The sequence below is a fragment of the Pristis pectinata genome, chromosome 22 (genome assembly GCF_009764475.1).
Source record: "Pristis pectinata isolate sPriPec2 chromosome 22, sPriPec2.1.pri, whole genome shotgun sequence".
NCBI lineage: Eukaryota > Metazoa > Chordata > Chondrichthyes > Rhinopristiformes > Pristidae > Pristis > Pristis pectinata.
The window spans coordinates 15,362,635-15,380,357 of record NC_067426.1 but is presented as its reverse complement, the minus strand read 5'-3'; the positions used below and the strand labels follow the sequence as shown (position 1 = coordinate 15,380,357).

The 17,723-nt window shown below is 43.3% G+C and overlaps 1 protein-coding gene across 1 annotated transcript in view; it reads right to left on the bottom strand.

Moving 5' to 3' along the window:
* The window catches only part of ubxn11 (UBX domain protein 11), a 58,217-nt gene that overhangs the window by 17,534 nt on the left and 22,960 nt on the right, over positions 1-17,723 (bottom strand). The window contains exons 8-10 of the mRNA XM_052036722.1: positions 6,449-6,666; positions 5,923-6,000; positions 3,929-4,076 (exon numbers count right to left, since the gene is read on the bottom strand). Coding sequence (XP_051892682.1) covers positions 3,929-4,076; positions 5,923-6,000; positions 6,449-6,666 — 444 coding nt within the window. The remainder of the gene's footprint in view (positions 1-3,928; positions 4,077-5,922; positions 6,001-6,448; positions 6,667-17,723) is intronic.

Below are 17,723 nucleotides of genomic sequence, written 5' to 3'. Positions count from 1 at the left end.
TTGTACATGTCCTGCCCTACTATTATTTGTAACATTGCCTTCTGCTTTTCACATATGGCTGTATTACTCTGTTTTGACCTTTTCTGGGACCTCAATGATATAATCTGCTCTCAGGAACACCTCCACCCGTCTCATTACAAAAAGTACAAAGCTGTTTTATTTGTACATGAGACGGGTGGAGGTATTCCTCAGACCACTTGTACAAACCTCTTGTACTTTTCCAGCTTACCTAGTGCCTGGCAACATTGCTGCACTCTGTGGAGATACTGCTCTATTTGTCCTCACTCCTGGTTACTGCCTTACCACTTCCTCAGCAGCAATATCCCAGGCGAATGTAACATCCCTGCTGTAATGCAACATCTCCTCCCACTTTCTACAGATCATGGACACTCGCATGGGCCCCAGCTACAGCTGTCTTTTTATTGGCTACATGGAACAGACCTACTCTAGCACCCCTCCCCAACTATTTCTCCGCTACATTGACAGCCACATTGATACTGCTTCCTGTGCTCATGTGGGACTCATGAATTTTATTACCTTTGCCACCAAGTACTATCCTGGCCTCAAATTCTTATGGACACTTCTCTTCCTTTTCTGGATCACTCTATCTCCATGTCAGGAGACAAACTATCCATTACCTACCATAAACCCACCAAACTCCCACAGCTAACTTGACTATAACCTCCTCCCACCCTGCACCCATAAGGATGCCATCCCCATTTTTCTCAGTTATCTCTGCCACATCTGCTCTCAAGATGAGCTTTCTGCTTTAGGCCTTTCTGAAGAGTCCTCCTTCTGGAGGCATGGCTTCATCTCTGCCGTAGTTGATGATCCCTCACAATACAATTCCGCCATTTCCCGCACATCTGCTCTCATGGAGCACCCCCTCCCAGACAAAACAGAGATAGAGTTCCCTTGGTCCTCATCTCCACCCCACTAGCCTCCACATCAAGCATATCATCCTTCATTGTTTCTGCCAGCTCCCAAGGGATTCCACCACCAGTCACATCTTCCCTTTTGTCCCATTCCTGCTTTCTGCAGGGACCATTCTCTCACCATCTCCCTTGGTCTGCTCATCCTTTCCCACCCACCCTCCCCATCCCAGGGAAATTTCCCCTACAACACTTATCCTTACACCTCCTCCCTCACCACCATCCAGGGCCCTAATGAGCCCTTCCAGGTGAGGCACCTCCTCCAAACTTGTCTACTGCATTCGCTGCTAGTGATGTGGCCTCCTCTACATCGTTGAGACTACACATAGACCAGGCGATTAGTTTGCTCTGTCTGCAACAGCCATCTTGAGCTTCCAGTTGCAGGTCATTTCATTTCTCCTTCCCATTCCCACACTGACCTGTCTCTCCACTGCCACGGTGAAGCCAAACACAAACACCTCATATTCCACTTGGGTAGTCTACAATCCAATGGAATGAACATTGACTTTTCCAATTTCAGGTAACCCACACACCCCTTACACTGCCTGTCCTTTGTCAAAAAATTTCTGCAGAAAAATACCTTTGACCACAAGTTCATCAGGTAGTGGTCAGCACACACAAACCTGCAGACCCTGTGGGAAAAGGACACAATGAATCCTGTGGAATGGTTCCCCTAGCAAACAGTGAAAACCATTTGGCAGAATGCCTCATCGTCACGACTCACCAACATACGCTAAGGCATAAAAAGACAAACTATCCGTTATCTACCATAAACCTGACTGGCAGTGAGAGGGGACCTCTCTGTGAGAATCTTCCTGCATGGTTTAAGTCTCACTCCCAATGCACACTACCCTCAAGACAGCTGTGATGAGGGTGAGACAATTGTCCACCTCCCTGTGGACTATGCATTTGCAAAGGTGGTCTGGAAAAGGATGCAAAGGTCCTTGTCAAGGTTCATCCTGAGCAGCTTGGTAACAGAGGACTCTGATCCATGGGCTGTTCTCAGGGATGCACATTGGGATGAGTATTACTCGAAGATCATCAATTCAGTGAAAGACACACCGTGGTCTGCCCAAAACCTATTGGTCTTCCAGTACAAGAGAAGTTCTGTACCCGAGGCTGCAGGGGTACACACTAAGGGTGCACTGAAGCTTGGTGCAGCCAGCACAAAGGCTTTTGTGGGGACGGACTGCATTGTAAGGTCCTGCCGCTACTGGACACTGAGAGGGTGGGTCCTGTGTAACAGCCCCATAAACCCTTGAAGAAATATTGTTCAAAGAGGCCACATGAGTGTCATTGGTGCTTTGTAAATAGAATGCATTAACTTGATGACACCACAAATGTATTGACGTGACAATACCATGAATGTATAGACTGGATGACACTACGAATGTAAAGAAAGCCATATACTGTTATGCATTTCTTACATTTTACTTATGGAAGGAGTGCAGCACCTCACAAACTCACCCCCACTCCCCCCAGTCTGTGGAAGATCCACAGTTCCCACATTGGCTGCATTAGCCACCTCTGAACCTACAAAACTATAGAGTGGAAGCAACTCACCCTCAATCCCAAGGGACTTCCTAAAAAGTCGTAGTTTGGCAAGGCAGGCAAACAGAATGCAGCTTCAAGCCAAAATCCTTTATTATTAGTGCACAATACCCAACTAATAGTAGTTAGAGGTGCACTCCATTTCAGGGTCCATCCAAATCTTCTCGTCCCAGTGTTCAAATTGCTCCCTGTCTCTGAAACCTCCCCCAGTCTTAAAATCCTCTCTGATCCTGGTGTTCCTTGAATTCTGGCTTCTTATACATCTTCATTTCAATCATTCCATCTATGTTTGATGTGCCTTCGGATGGACCCCTCAATCAGCAGTGACCTCCCTACACCTTTCCATTCCTTGTTCAATATTCTTTAAAATTTACCTTTATGACCCAACATTTGGGTCATCAAATTTGGTTTGGTTAGACTCCTGTGAATCCTTTTAGGAATTTTTATTGTAAAAGGCATTATACGTCTGCAAATTCTTACTATTACTGGGGATATTTGGACTCTGATGTAGCAGGTTAGAGCTTCAGATGAGCAGGGAAGGGGTAGGAAAATAGGAATTTGAACTGCACTGTTTGTGAAGCAGATTAAGATAAAAATACTTTTGCTCATTTCAAACCAGGGACCTTCAGCATGTTAGGCGAACACAATAACTCCTACACTATAGAAACTATGAGGAGTAAGTGAGGGTTTTCCTAGAACTAGTTTCTAATTCTATAATGGCTGACTCCTGTTTTCTGACCTATTACCTAAACCCATGTGTGTCAGTCAGAACTTTGCAAACTTAGATGTTTTTCCAGAATTAGATGTTTTAATGGAACTTTTGCCTTTTGTGCTGCAGCTGAAAGATTGGATTCCTCTAGGCTAGAAATGGGATTTTATCATGTCATTGAGTGGCTGTATAAAAAAAGGCCATTTTAAGTCCTGCACTTTGAAGGACTTCTGACAAAGTCTAGATTTTATTAGTTGGGAGCAATAAAAAAAATATTGATTTTATTGGATAGGAAAAATTCATGCAGTGTTTATGATGGGGACATGTGTGACAAACAGGAAGTATAATGCTCATCAGATGGTGTGAGTGACTCAGGGAGTGTGATGAGCAGGTGCAAGTGTATAACCAGTGTCCAGTCTGCCGTTGCCCACTTTGTTCCCCAGCTAAAGTTGATCTCACTCCAAGCTGAATTTCACCCCAATTTGGTGCACGTCTGAAGGCATTTGGGAGTTAAGGTGAGAAGTTAGATGGCTCAAGCTAACCTACAATAAAGATTTGATATTGCTGGCTACTTTCCTAAAAATTGTCCCACGTTAATGTGTCAAAATAAGCTTGCCCTTTGAAAACACAGCTGGTGGATGAGATGCCTGCTTGGGGGCAATGTCTAGTGTCTTCCCATGGACAGCCTTCAGTGAGTAAATGGCTACCCTTTTTCCAGTTGCAATCATCCACTTACCTGAAACTTCACTTGTCTCCTTTACAAATTCAAAATCTTGCTTTCTGGAGCCTTTGTGATCATGATGTGCATCTACTTTCTGTCCTACACCAGGGAACTCCACATATCCTCGCCTATCCCTGTAGATCACATCCCGTCTATCAGTCACCTAGTCAAACGGCAAAGCACAAAGACAATTGCAGGTTAACTATGGCCTCAATGTAGTTATGGTAGCAATAACCAGGAGTCTTATTAGAATAAATTACACACTTCACCAGGAACCCCACAGCTGTCAATCACACCTTCTGGAGGACCCCAGAATCTAATACCTTCTTAATCCCATCATTTTGCAACCCCAAAACCACGCTGGATTATTGACAACTTTCAGAGCCGTTTCTGCTGCTCCAATGGCTATTATTAGGCCAGAATCTACAGTACCAGGCTATTGACTCTGCCTCAGAGTCTCTGAGGTCCAATGTTCTCACGTCAGTGACCTCAACACCGAGCCATCTTGACTTGAGAGAGCAACTCCTCCTACTTTTCCTATTCACCTATGCAAGAAAATTAATTAATTCTACCCTCCTCCAGAACACATGGTTTCCAACCCTACAACCCAATGGAATGAACATTGAATTTTCCAATTTCATGAAACCCACACGCTCCATCTCTTCCCCCCCCCCGTGTTCCTTTCTCACTCCCACCAGTTCACCCAGGTTCCCTTTCCCTTTGTTCACCCTTCCCATTCCTCCCCTGCCTCCTTGTTACTTAGATTCATTGCCCTCCCCCACCGTTCCATCTGCCCATCACCACTTACCATTCCAGCTAAGTGACATCTTCCTTGATTCACCCTTCCTATCCCATCCCTGACCTGGTTCCATCTGCCCATCATCCTCTCTTATCTAGTTCCACCTATCACCTATTGACCTCTGTCTCTACCTTCCCCCAACCTGGCTCCATCTACCCAACTTTTTTCCCTTATCTGTTTCCACTTATCACCTACCAGCCTCCATCTCAACATTCCCCATTAAGCCACCCGCCCATCATCTGCCTCCTCATCTGGTTCCACCCATCACCTATCATCCACCGTCTCACCCCTCCCTCTCACTTCTATATACTAGCCACCTTCCCTCTACACTCTCCAGCTGAAACGTTGACCATCCCTTTGCCTCCACAGATGCTGCTTGGCCTGCTGAGTTTTTCCAGCAGCTTGTTTTTTTGTTCCAGATTCCAGCATCTGCAGCCTCTTGTGTCTCCAGTATCCAACCCTAATTAGGCATCAGAAATAACTCAATGATGAGTCAGAAAATTAAACATCAGAATTTCACCCATCCAGAAGCATTATGGACATAATCTTCTGTGTATCAGCTCCAAGAGAAATGCATAGAACAGCATCAATCACTATACTAAGACTTTTTTGACTTCACTCAGGCTTTGACTTTGTTAATTGAAAGGGAATATGAAGCATCCTTCTCTGCAGAAATTTGTCTGTCTTGCATCTGCCTCATAATGGCATGAAAACTATGATTGTAACCAACAGGTCCACAACAAATTAAATTTCAGTGCAGATTGGTGTCAAGTAAAGTCAAAGTCGAGTTTATTGTCATATGCACAAGTACATGTGTGCACAGGTGCAATGAAAAACTTGACTTGCAGCAGCATCACAGACACATAGCATCAGATACACAACATTCCCAAGAAAACTTATTATTTTTACAGAAATCCTTCCTGCCAGCCTGGTCAATATCATCATCAACCATCACTGAAACACATTATTAATTGATTATCACATTGGTATTTTTAGGGCATTGCTGGGTGTAAGCTATTTGGCAGTAAAGAGCTTTAGGATAGCCTGAAGCTGTGATAGGGTGCTATATAAATGGGAGTTCTGTGTTCTCAACCAGCCATTCTTGCAACATCTTCCCAAAGGAGTAAATACACAGAGCATTTTGCTTCTGGTGCTACTCCATCAAGTACACTTGTATTTTATGGTAATAATTGTTTATTTGGGCTTTTACCTTAAATGGAATTCCATTTGGATATCTGCTCTGCAGTTCTGAAGGAAAATATCCATCCATGATATCCTGCATACATTGCTAAAAACGAAACAGTTGAGAAAATATGAGACCTGTTAACATTAAATTGTCCTGGGGAATTCAGATTAGATATAAAATGAGATGAGATTACTTTATTAGTCACATGTACATCTAAACACACAGTGAAATACATCTTTTGCGTGGAGTATTCTGGGAGCAGCCTGCAAGTGTCGTCACACTTCTGGCGCCAACATAGCATGCCCATAACTTCCTAACCTGTACGTCTTTGGAATGTGGGAGGAAATCGGAGCACCCAGAGGAAACCCACACAGTCTATCTAAACTAAAATTAAGTCCTCAATCCAAGGAACAATCAACGTAACCTCTGGAGCTCCTACCATGTAATCAATAAAGATACACTTTGTATATAGAATCACACAGGACAAGAAGTCTTTCAGCTCATTTACAATCATCAATGTGTTTGGCTCACAGTATGGTGTGTGCTTTACCTGTGTCGAAGGCTGACTGAATGATCTGAATGGACCATTAAACAACACAATCCCATTTTTGAAGAGAGTGAGGGGTATGGGATCTGGTCTCTTTAGCCGAGCTCCTCCCGTGACGTGCTCAACAGCAGCTTCCCCTTCACCAGCCAGAATATTCAGATCTTTGATATTTTGTAGAACCAAATCAAACTCTATTTGGAAGGAGTCTGTGGCAGCATCACCTATAAATATAAACAGAGGCAAGAAACAGCATGAGAAAGTGCATGGGCACCAACACCTATTTAACAGAGTTACAAAAATGTGTTGATAACACACTATAGTTAAGGGAAGCACATGTGAAAATCGTTTGCAAAATTCTATGCCATTTAATGTAACGCATTTCCATTTCTACTGTCATCCTAAGGAGGACTTCAGCATTACAGTACTCTGAGTGGGGGAAAGAAGTCTGAGAGGAGGTTGGATCAAAGAGGTGTTTTAGAACCAATGGATGGAGATAAAGAAGAGGAAGGCAATTGAAGGGAGTTCCCAAGGAAAGCGACAGAGAGAAAGCCCAGCGGTCATAGAACGCTGGAAACAGACAAAGGCCCAGAGTGAAAGGGTAGAGAGGAAAAGTATGTGTGTATAGCTGGAGGAGATCCCAGAGGTAGAGTGGCATGAGGCCCTGGAGAAATTTGAAAGTAAACATGAATGATCTGTGGAGACAACAAAGTCAGTAGAAATTGAGATGGATGAGGATAAGAGTCTTGTAGGATAAGCTGTGAGTCTTACATCAGTGGTAGGGAAGTTGTTGGAGAAGATTCTGAGGGATAGGATTTATGTTCACATGGAAAGGCAGGGACTGATTATGAGTCAGCACAGTTTTGTACATATAAAACTTGGATGAGAATGCAGGGAGTAAGATTAATAACTTTGCAGTCATCACAAAAATTGGTGGAGTCATAGATAACAAAGAAGGTTGTTTAAAAATACAGTGGGATGTAGATCAGCTGGAATGTCGGGTGAAGTGGTGGCAGATGAAATTTAATCCAGAACTGTGCAAGGTAATGCACTTTGGGAAGTCAAATTCTGCTAGGATATCTAGAGTAAATGGCAGGAACCTTAAGAGTGTGAATGTACAGAGAGATCCTTGAGTGCATGTCCATACCTCCCTGAAAGTGATTACACAGGTGGATAGGGTAGTGAGAATGGCATTTGATATGCTTGCCTTCATTGGCTGAGGCATTGAGTATAAGCAATGGGATGTCATGTTGCAGCTGCACAAAACATTGGTTAGACCATACTTAGTGTGGTGTACAGTTCTGGTCACCACACTACAGTAAGGATGTGGGAGCAATAGAGAGAGTAGATAAGAGATTCACCAGGTTGTTGCCTGGAATGGAGGGCTGTAGTTAAAAGGAGAGATTGGATAGGCTAGATTTATTCTCACTGGAACGTAGGAGGCTGAGGGGTGACTTTATAGAGATTTATAAGGTTATGAAGGCCATAGATAGGAAAGTCAGAACTTTTCTCCCAGGGCAGGGGAGTCCAGAACTCGAGGGCACAGGTCTGAGGTGAGAGGGAAGAAATTTAAAGGAGATCTGAGGGTTATGTTTTTAAACAGAGGGTGGCGAATATTTGAAATGAGCTGCCAGAGGAGGTGGTAGAAGCAGATGCAATTTCAATATTTAAAAGGTTGCTTGTATAAGAAAGGAGTGGAGGAATATGGGCTTAACACAGGCAAGTGGGATTAGTGTAGACAGGCAGCATGGTCAGCCTGGACAAGGAGGGCTGTAAGGTCCCATTTCTGTGCTGTATGTTTCTAAAATACTATTTGCCAGAACAAATAAGAGTAATATTTGCACCTCAAATGTGTCAGTCAATGGCCATCTCCAACAAGAATGAGTCTTACCACCTACCCTTGATGTTTCAATGGCATTACTATCACCAAGTACCCCATAATCAATATCCTGGGATCACCACTGACCAGAAACTCAACAGTGACAGCCCCATGTAGCCGGTGGCAAGATGACTCACCTCCTGACACCACAAGGTCTTTCCACCATCTACAAGGCACAAGATGGATGAGTGCTTCTCCAATAACTCTCAAAAAGCTCAACATCATCCAGGCCAAGAAATGCATTAACCACCCTGGACATTCATTCCCTCACCACTGGAGCAATGACTTCAATGTATGCCATTTACAAATGCATTGCAGTTGCTTGTCCAAGCCACTCCAAAAGCACCTCCCAAATCTGCAGCCTCTACTGCCAAGAAGGACAAGGGCAGCAGCCGCATGCAGGCCCCCACTTTCAAGGTGCTCTATCCTGACTTGGAAATACAAGGCTAATTCTTCATCAGCACTGGGCCTAAATCCTGCAACTTCCTACCCAACTAGAGTATACCTTCACTAGAAGGACCACCACAGTGGTTCAAGACAGTGGTTCAATACCACCTTCTCAAGAGAATTTAGGGATGTGTAATAAATCTGCCTGCGATTGTCAGATGCTGTAAATGAGTAAAAAAAACAATTACGCAACATTAAAATGCAGTAAATTGTCTCCCTCTCAAATGTGTTCAAACATCAATCAAGAAAAAACAGATGTGGCATTTTTAAACAAAACAGGAACATATTCATAACTGATGAAAGCATTAAAAATAGACATTAAAATGCAGATGATGTTTAACACTGATGGGACTTACTGAAAAACTGAAGAAAATGCCGATCATTACATTTCCCCAAAATATCTCAAAGCCTTACACAAAATGTTGTGGTACAAAGGAATCTGGGAGGTCCTAGTGCATGAAGCATAAAGGATTGACATGCAGGTTAGCAAATCATTGGCAAGGCTAATGGAAATGTTGGCATTTATTGCAAGGTGAGGGAGTATAAGAGTAGAGAAGTCTTGGAGATTTACAGGGGACAAGTGAGACCATACTTGGAGTACTGCAAGCAGTTTTAGTCTCCATATTTAAGGAAGGATAAACTTAATTGGAGGCAGTTGCAGATTCATGAGGTTGATTCCTAGGATGAATGGTTTACATATGAAGAGAGGTTGAGCAAGCTGGGTTATAATCATTGGAATTTAAAAGAATAAGACGTGATGTTATTGAAACGCGAGATTCTGAAAGGGAATGACAGCATGAATGCCAAGAGTATGGTTTCCCATTGGGGGTGTCCAGAACCAGAGGGCATCATTTCAGGATAAGGGGATTGCCTGTTTAAGTTGGAGATGAGGAGGCTTTAATTCTCACAGAGGGTCGTGACTCTTTGGAATTTTTCACCCCAGACAGCTGTGGAGGTTTAATCATTTAATATATTTAATGTGGAGAATGACAGACATTTGAACTACAAGAGAGTCAAGTGGTATGGAGAGAAAGTGGTGTTGAAAAAAAGACTGGATCAGTCATGATTTTATTAAATGGTGGAGTAGGTCTTAGGGGTCAATCAGCCTACTCCTGCTCCTGTTTCTAATGTTCTTATCCCATCCCCAGTGCTGATCATCCCAAGTTTGCAGGGTTGGAGGCAAGGTTGATTGTGGTGGTCAGGGGGAATATCTGCACCACCATGAGTAGCATTCGCCTGCCTCCTGATTATCCTGATTCTGATCCAGACATCAGGATGGCTGGAATCTTTGGTGGGGTGAGGGGCAATTTAGCCCAGGGAGCTCCCAACCTTGTAAGGGGGAATCCAGATTTTGTCCACATCGCAATCTTTAGGGGGGTTGGGTGTAACCAGGCTGCATCCTTGGGCTGGATGACTCAAGATGGGACCTACCTGAGCCTCCATTAGCTAGTAGAAATAGTTAGCTGGAAAAGTCCCTACCCTCTGGCTAAGATCTGAAGTCAGTATCTTGGAAATGGCAAGCTAGGATCTTTCTCCTTGCACGGGTAATTGAAAGATCCCTGAGTGGCAGGGACCCATTTGCCAACTGGAATTCAGTGGGTTTCATTCTTCTCTGTCAGAAAGTCCACTCTAGAGGATTGAGCACATAATGCAGGGTCAGTACTGAAGGGAAAATGCCACTTCAGTGGCACTTGTGAAATTTATCACACAACCAATTTCACTGAAAACACACTTTTTTGGTCATTTATTACATAACTGTTTGTGGGATCTATTGTGTGCAATATGGCAAACACACTTTCTATATTACGACATTGACTATATATTTTTTTTAAAAAGTACTACATTTGCTGCTCTGCTATGGAAAATCCTGTGGTGTGTAAGGTGCTATAAAAAAAACAATTAATTTTATTTTTTCAACCATTTTCTAATGCATTCCACTAGAATGGACTGCAGTACATGGAGGGTTGACAATCTTTCAGGATTAATCAACCGGGTCCTGAAAGCAAACCTAGGAAACAGAAGTTATCAGTTATAACCTACCAACCTGTAGGTTTTTGAAACGTGTTGGAAAACTGGAGCACTTGGAGGAAACCCATATTGTCACAGGGAGAACATGCAAACTCCATGCAGACAGCACCCCAGGTCAGCACTGAACCCAGGTCTCTGGAGATGTGAAACAATGGCTCTCCTCACTGCACCAGGATGTAGCTTCTCTATTTATTTAGACAAAGTTAGTCACTCTAATAACACAACGTTCAATCTTGCAGAATCCAGATGCAATATGGTTTCGCTTATTTTTGGCTTTTTACATAACAAATGTTAAGTAATTTTTTTAAATTATTACAAAACTTATTTGAGAATGGAGGGGTGTGGTGATAAAACATCCAACCAAAATTAACAGTTTCTTTACAGTGGAAACCCAAGGAAGTCGAATATATGGCAGACTTTGTAGATTTGTTTAAGAGTATTCTAAAAGGGAGCCTGATTGGAACATCATTTTAATGGAATTTACTCCAAGTAGGTTCTGGGACCTCTACTTTTTGTGATATTTATAGATGACTTAGATGAGGGGGTGGAGGGCTGGGTTAGTAAGTTTGCGGACGACACTAAGATAGGCGGTGTTGTGGATAGTGTGGAGGGCTGTCGGAGCTTACAGAGGGATATTGATAGGATGTAGAGTTGGGCTGACAAGTGGCAGATGGAGTTCAATCCGGAGAAGTGTGAGGTGGTACACTTTGGAAGGACAAACTCCAGGGCAGAGTACTGAGTGAATGGCAAGGTACCTGGCAGTGTGGAGGAGCAGAGGGATCTGGGGGTTCATATTCACAGTTCATTGAAAGTTGCCTCACAGGTGCAAAGAGCAGTTAGGAAGGCCAATGGGATGTTGGCTTTCATAAATTGCAGGATTGAGTTTAAGAGCCGCGAGGTGATGATGCAGCTTTACAAAACTCTAGTTAGGCCACACTTAGAGTACTGTGTTCAGTTCTGGTCGCCTCATTATAGGAAGGATGTGGAGGCGTTGGAGAGGGTGCAGAGGAGATTTACCAGGATGCTGCCTGGATTAGAGAGCATTGAATATGAGGAGAGGCTTAAGGTGCTAGGGCTTTATTCACTGGAAAGGAGGAGGATGAGAGGAGACATGATAGAGGTATATAAAATACTGAGAGGAATAGATAGAGTAGACAGTCAGCGCCTCCTTCCCAGGGCACCAATGCTCAAGACGAGAGGGCATGGCTTTAAGGTTATGGGCGGGAGGTTCAGGGCAGATGTCAGGGGGAGGTTTTTCACCCAGAGAGTGGTTGGTGCATGGAATGCACTGCCTGGGGTGGTGGTGGAGGCAGATACATTGAACAGGTTCAAGATCTTGTTGGATAGGCATATGGAGGAGTGTGGGATGTGGGGATATGCGGGAGGAAGGGGTTAGGTAGTGTGAGGGTGGTTTGATGGATGGCACAACATGGTGGGCCGAAGGGCCTGTTTTGTGCTGTATGGTTCTATAGGTGGGTACTTCTGCTACTGGAAAAGGACCCCCTGGAGAAATGGAGTCAAGAGTGCAACAGATCCTTGGATGCTCATCTAACAAGTTTAAAATAACTTAAGCAAAGAGAATCAGAGACATACAACAAGAAAACAGGCTCTTCAGCTCATCGATTCCACACCACCATTAGCCATTCCATTTACACTAATCCTACATTCTCTTCAACCTTCCCCAGATTCTACCACTCACCAACACACTAGGGGTAATTTACTATGGCCAATTAAACTACCAACCTGCATGTTCCTTGGGACGTGGGAGAAAACTGGAGCACTTGGAGGAAACCCATGCAGTCACAAACTCCAAACTCCACACAGACCGCACCCAAGGTGAAGATTGAACCCAGGTCCCTGGTACTGTAAGGCACAACTAGCTGTGCAACTGTGCCACCCTTTTCACACCAGGATGTAGCCAGAGCACCCAAGGGAAACCTACAACATCACTGAGAGAATGCAAACAATTCCACATAGACAGCAGCAGAGCTCAGGATCGAACTTGAGTCATTGGAGCTCGAGGCACAACACCACCCCCTGTGCCACTATACATAACATAATTGCAGGAAATGCATTTCTGGTGTTGTTGACAAATGACAGCTAACAGCCAGGACACCACAGTGAACTGCCCTGTCCTCCTTCAGGTATTCTGTTCCCTTTACAGTCACCTGAGAGGGTTGGCAGGATGCCACCTTACCACTTTATCCAAAAGGAAGCAACTCTGACATGGCAACATAAGCCTAATACCACACTGAAAGTGGAAGCTTAGATTGTTTGTTGAGTGGAAGTGGAGCCTAAGAGGTAGAAGAGACCCAGACTTTCCTGTGGGACCCAAAGGAACTCCTGTTGCATCTGTCCACAATTTTGTCCCATCTTACACAACTGCAGCACCAGAGGGAGTCAGTTGGTCCACTGAGCCTGTGCATTTTCTTTCAATGAGCTATCCAATTAGACTCGCTGCCCTTCACTTTGTTTATAGCCCTACATTTTTCCTTCTCAAGCATTTATCCAACTCATTTTTGAAAGAATTTATTCATTCTCTTTCCTGTACCCTTTCAGGTAGTGTATTCCAGATTCTAACAACTTGCACTGCAAAAAAAGTGTCACCATCTTTCTCCTAGGCCTTTTGCAAATTATCTTAAATGAGCTCACTGCTTACTCAACCTAGCACTAGAGGAAATTGTATCCACTTACTTAATCTTTCAAAACCTCTCATAATTTTGAACTCTTGTTAAATCCTCTTGACATTCTCTACTCCAAGGAAAGTTATTCCAGTGTTTACAGTCTATAGTGGATAACTTAAGTCTCTCGTCATTGTAACGTTCTCATAAATGTCTTAAGCACTCTCACTGAAACATTGACATTCTTCTTAAACTGCAGTGGCCAGAACTGAACATGGTAATCCACCCAAGGACGAATCAATAACTTATAAAAGGCTTAATGTAACTTCTATCCATGCTACCATCACGCTAACTTTCTTCCACAAGATTAATGGTGAAAAGGTGTCCACTGCCTCCTAGGCATTTGACAGAACTTTGGTGGACTTCCTGTGAAATAGGAGATAGAAAAACAACCTACCTTGCCAGAAACAATGGTATCATGCGGTTAACTTTGTAGGTCCTCACTGTTGACTCCTAGAGTCCCTACATTATTGACTGTAGAGTTCCTGCACTGCTGATTCCAGGAGGAGAGCTAGTAATTCAAATAAGACATCATTCCCTAAGCTATGGAAAGTCAAATGTACTCTCACTTCATTAAATAGCTAGATGCTTCTGAACTTTGTTAACTACTTTTTCAGCATTGCAAGGGGGCTGCTTTGTACATTGGCATGGTTTATGCCATGCATGTATTAACTGGCACTTGTGACCTAGGACTTGAGGTGTACGGTATACATGGCTTGATGGTCAGGTGCCAACTACAGTCAGAAGAGACAGAACATGAAATAAAATCAAAAATTTTGGAGGGAGGTTCAGCAGGAGAGAGAAACAATTTTAATGTTCAGGTGACAGCTCACTGGCCTGAAACATTAATTGTTGCTCTCTTTGATGCTGCCTGACCTCTGAGTATCCACAGCACTTGTTTTTACTTCAGATTTCCAGCATCTGTGGTCTCTTGCTTTTCAATTGAAGAACATGAAGTCAGTTAAAGAAACTACAGCACTCCATTGTATCCAAACTGTCCTACAACAGATCCCAGCCTCACCTCAAACACATCAAGTGCACTTGATTAACCTAAACCACACTTACAGATATGAGAAGGTGCCAAGCAACTGCCTGGGGTTGGGATAGGTGCTCTTCAAGATGATGGGAATACAACACTCTGCAGCCCTGGCTATCCAAAATAAGCATCACACACTCCAAGATAATTTGTTTTTGCACAAGTCAAATGCTGAGTAAAGTTTTATGCCCACCAGAGCAACTCTGTATCTCAGTCCCCAGTTCTATAGGTACTCCTTTTTCCTCTCTTTATCTGGTTGTGATTATTTCACTGGGAGTGGTCAGAAAGGCAGGCATGTGTGTACATAGAAACCCAGATACAGCCATTAAACCTGGATTTATTTTTCTTGGAACCTGTGAAGAAAGAAAATGGCAAAGTGAAAATCCCAGAACTTGAGAGAGCAACTTCTTGGGTGAATATGGAAGAAAAAGCTGGGTGGAATTTACTGTCAAGTTATGTTTTCTGTGACTTTATGAAATGTTGAGTGAGTTGGGTAATTCCTGTTCTGTCTAAGATCCTAAAACTGCCCTTGTGGTGGATCACAGATGCTGCTATCTGTATTCTTGTTCAATCTGTTGGCCTCTGCAGTAGACTGTAGAATCTGCCCCAGAGTGTAATTGAGGGCAGTCAGGGTGCTCGAGACTTCCTGGATCACATTGTTCATGTTGTGCTCCAACTTTTGGATGCCTTTCATAACCGGCTCCTCCAGGCTTGGACAGCCAGAGGCCAGGGAAGAAGCCTGAGCATCCTGTGGTACGATTACATCCTCCTTGGGGGCATTCTGGGGTTTGAGAGGCAGGACTTCAGTATGTGGTGAAGCCTGGCTTAGTTGAGAAGCTATGGGCTTTGACACACTTTCACCGGAGTCAGCCACATAAGACTGCTGTGGCTGGTGCTCACTGCTGTCCCTGGCTGCAGGATTGTGGCCACTGATGCCTGCAGGAAAGAAAGACAAGTTCATCACCAGCTGTGACACACAAGAGCAAGCATCAGTCTCAGTCAGCTGAACTAGTGCCTATTTTCCTAAAAGTCACTGAACTTTTAATGTTTTCTAAAATCGCTTACTTCCCAGAAGAGTTATAGTATCAGAGAACAGTTACAGCACAAAAAGAGGCCATTCTTCTCAGCTGGTCCCCCTGCACGAGCAGTCAAGCTAGTCTTACTCACCCAACCTCTTTCCATCACTCTGCAAATCCTTTCCTTTCAAATATTTATCCAGCCGTTTTGGACATTCCAATTGGATCTGCCTCTAATTGCAATGCATTCCAGACCCCAACCACCTACTGTGGAAAACTGTTTTCCTCATCATCCTTTTCATTATTTTGTCATTCACCATCATTTTATGACCCCTGGCTTGTGGTCCTTCCACCAATGGGAGCTCTTTCTGCCCTGCCTATATCCTCATGATTTTATATAACTATCTGATTCCCTTGCAATCTCTTCTGTTCCAAGGGAATCAACACTAGCTTCTCCAGTCTATCAAATTAACTATATACCCTCATCCTTTAAATCATTTTTGTAAATCTCTTTTGCACCCTCACTAAAGCCATTATATCTTTTGTAAAGTGTGGCATTGAGAAATGGACACAATACTCCAACTGTGGCCAAACCGGTGTGTTTCACAATTTGGACCCACTCAGGATCACACATGTTCAAACTATCCAGCATTTCCCACAAAGCAGCACTTTTTTTTGTAATTTCAGGTTATCAGTATTTGCACCATCTTGCTTCAGGGTCAGTAATCTCAGATTGGGAGGAGGTAGCTGAATACTAAGACTGGTGAGAAACAGAAGGAAAACTGATCTTGTTACTGGCCTGGGTATCCCATACAAAAAGGCAAAGGGCATGCCCTGTTCAACTAAAAGCCATGTGTCTGCAGCATGTACACAATGGGCATTATAGACAAACTACCCAGAGCAAGGGTTCCTTAAATCACCAAAGTCTTCTCAGCAGATGAGATGCAGGCCAGTTTTGGGTTCGAATGAATCTTTACGATTGTTTTGTGATTGGCAATGTTGGATTTTTCTCCATTTATCACAACAAAGTTTCCTTTCCAGAGGTTCTGAAGCACTCTAGTGAAATACCCTCAGCTGCTTTGATTTGCATGTGTCTCTGGAAGGTGACAATTGTTGGCAGTTTCTATATGTATGGTGTATGTGGATCAGTCTTCAAGACTTCCAAAATCTACTCCTAATCTACTATACAGCTGCTTGGAAGTGGTTATTCTTATCTGATGTGGCATGTTGCCAGCTTCAACAAGAGCAATGAAATCATTGTGAGGAGACTGATGGTTATTCTATATCAATGAGCAATGATACTGCCAAACGATCAGGCCACCTGGGCTTAATTGAGTTTTGTAAGTTTCAATGAGTCTTATCTCATTCTTCTAAACTCCAGAGAGTACAGACCTGGTGTATTTAATCTCTCATACAGTACACTTGCCATGCCTGGAATCAGGCTACTGAATCTTTGCTGCACTCTCTCAATGGAAGGCATATCATTTCTTGGACAACAAGACCAGAACTCGAAACAATACTCCAGGTGCTATCTGATCAGAGTGCCATATTATTACAATCAAACACTTTTAAAACAAAGGCCAACACACCATTCACTTGCTGCACCTGCATGTTAGTTTTAATGCCTTGTGCACAAGGATATCTAGATACCTTTGATCATCAACATTAACCAATCTCTCAACATTTGAAAAATGTTCTCTTCTGTTTCTTTGCCAGTGGATAACTTTGCATTTTTCCATATTGTACTCCATCTACATGTCCTTGCTCACTCACTCAGCTTGTCCATTTTTTTTTTAAGAAGAGTCTTTATATCCTCTTCCTTATTCACAGTCCACCAAGTTTCGTATCATCATCAAACTTGGAAATACGACATTCAGTACCCTCAGAACAGTTGGGCCAAAGCACCGATTCCTGTGGTGCCCCAAAAGTCACAGCCTGACAAGTGGAGAGAGATCCGTCTGATCTCTTTGCTTTCTGTCTGATTATGAATACTCAGTCCTTGTCAGTGTATCACCCCCAACTCCATGTACTCTAACCTTGTACACCGGTCTCCTGTGCAGGTCTTATTGAAAGCTTTCCAAAAATCTAAATACATCATATCCATTTCTACCCCCCCCCCATATCTATTCTACAAGCCACATTTGCAAAGAACCCCAATAAATAAGTGAAATATGATTTTCTTTGCGTGATTATT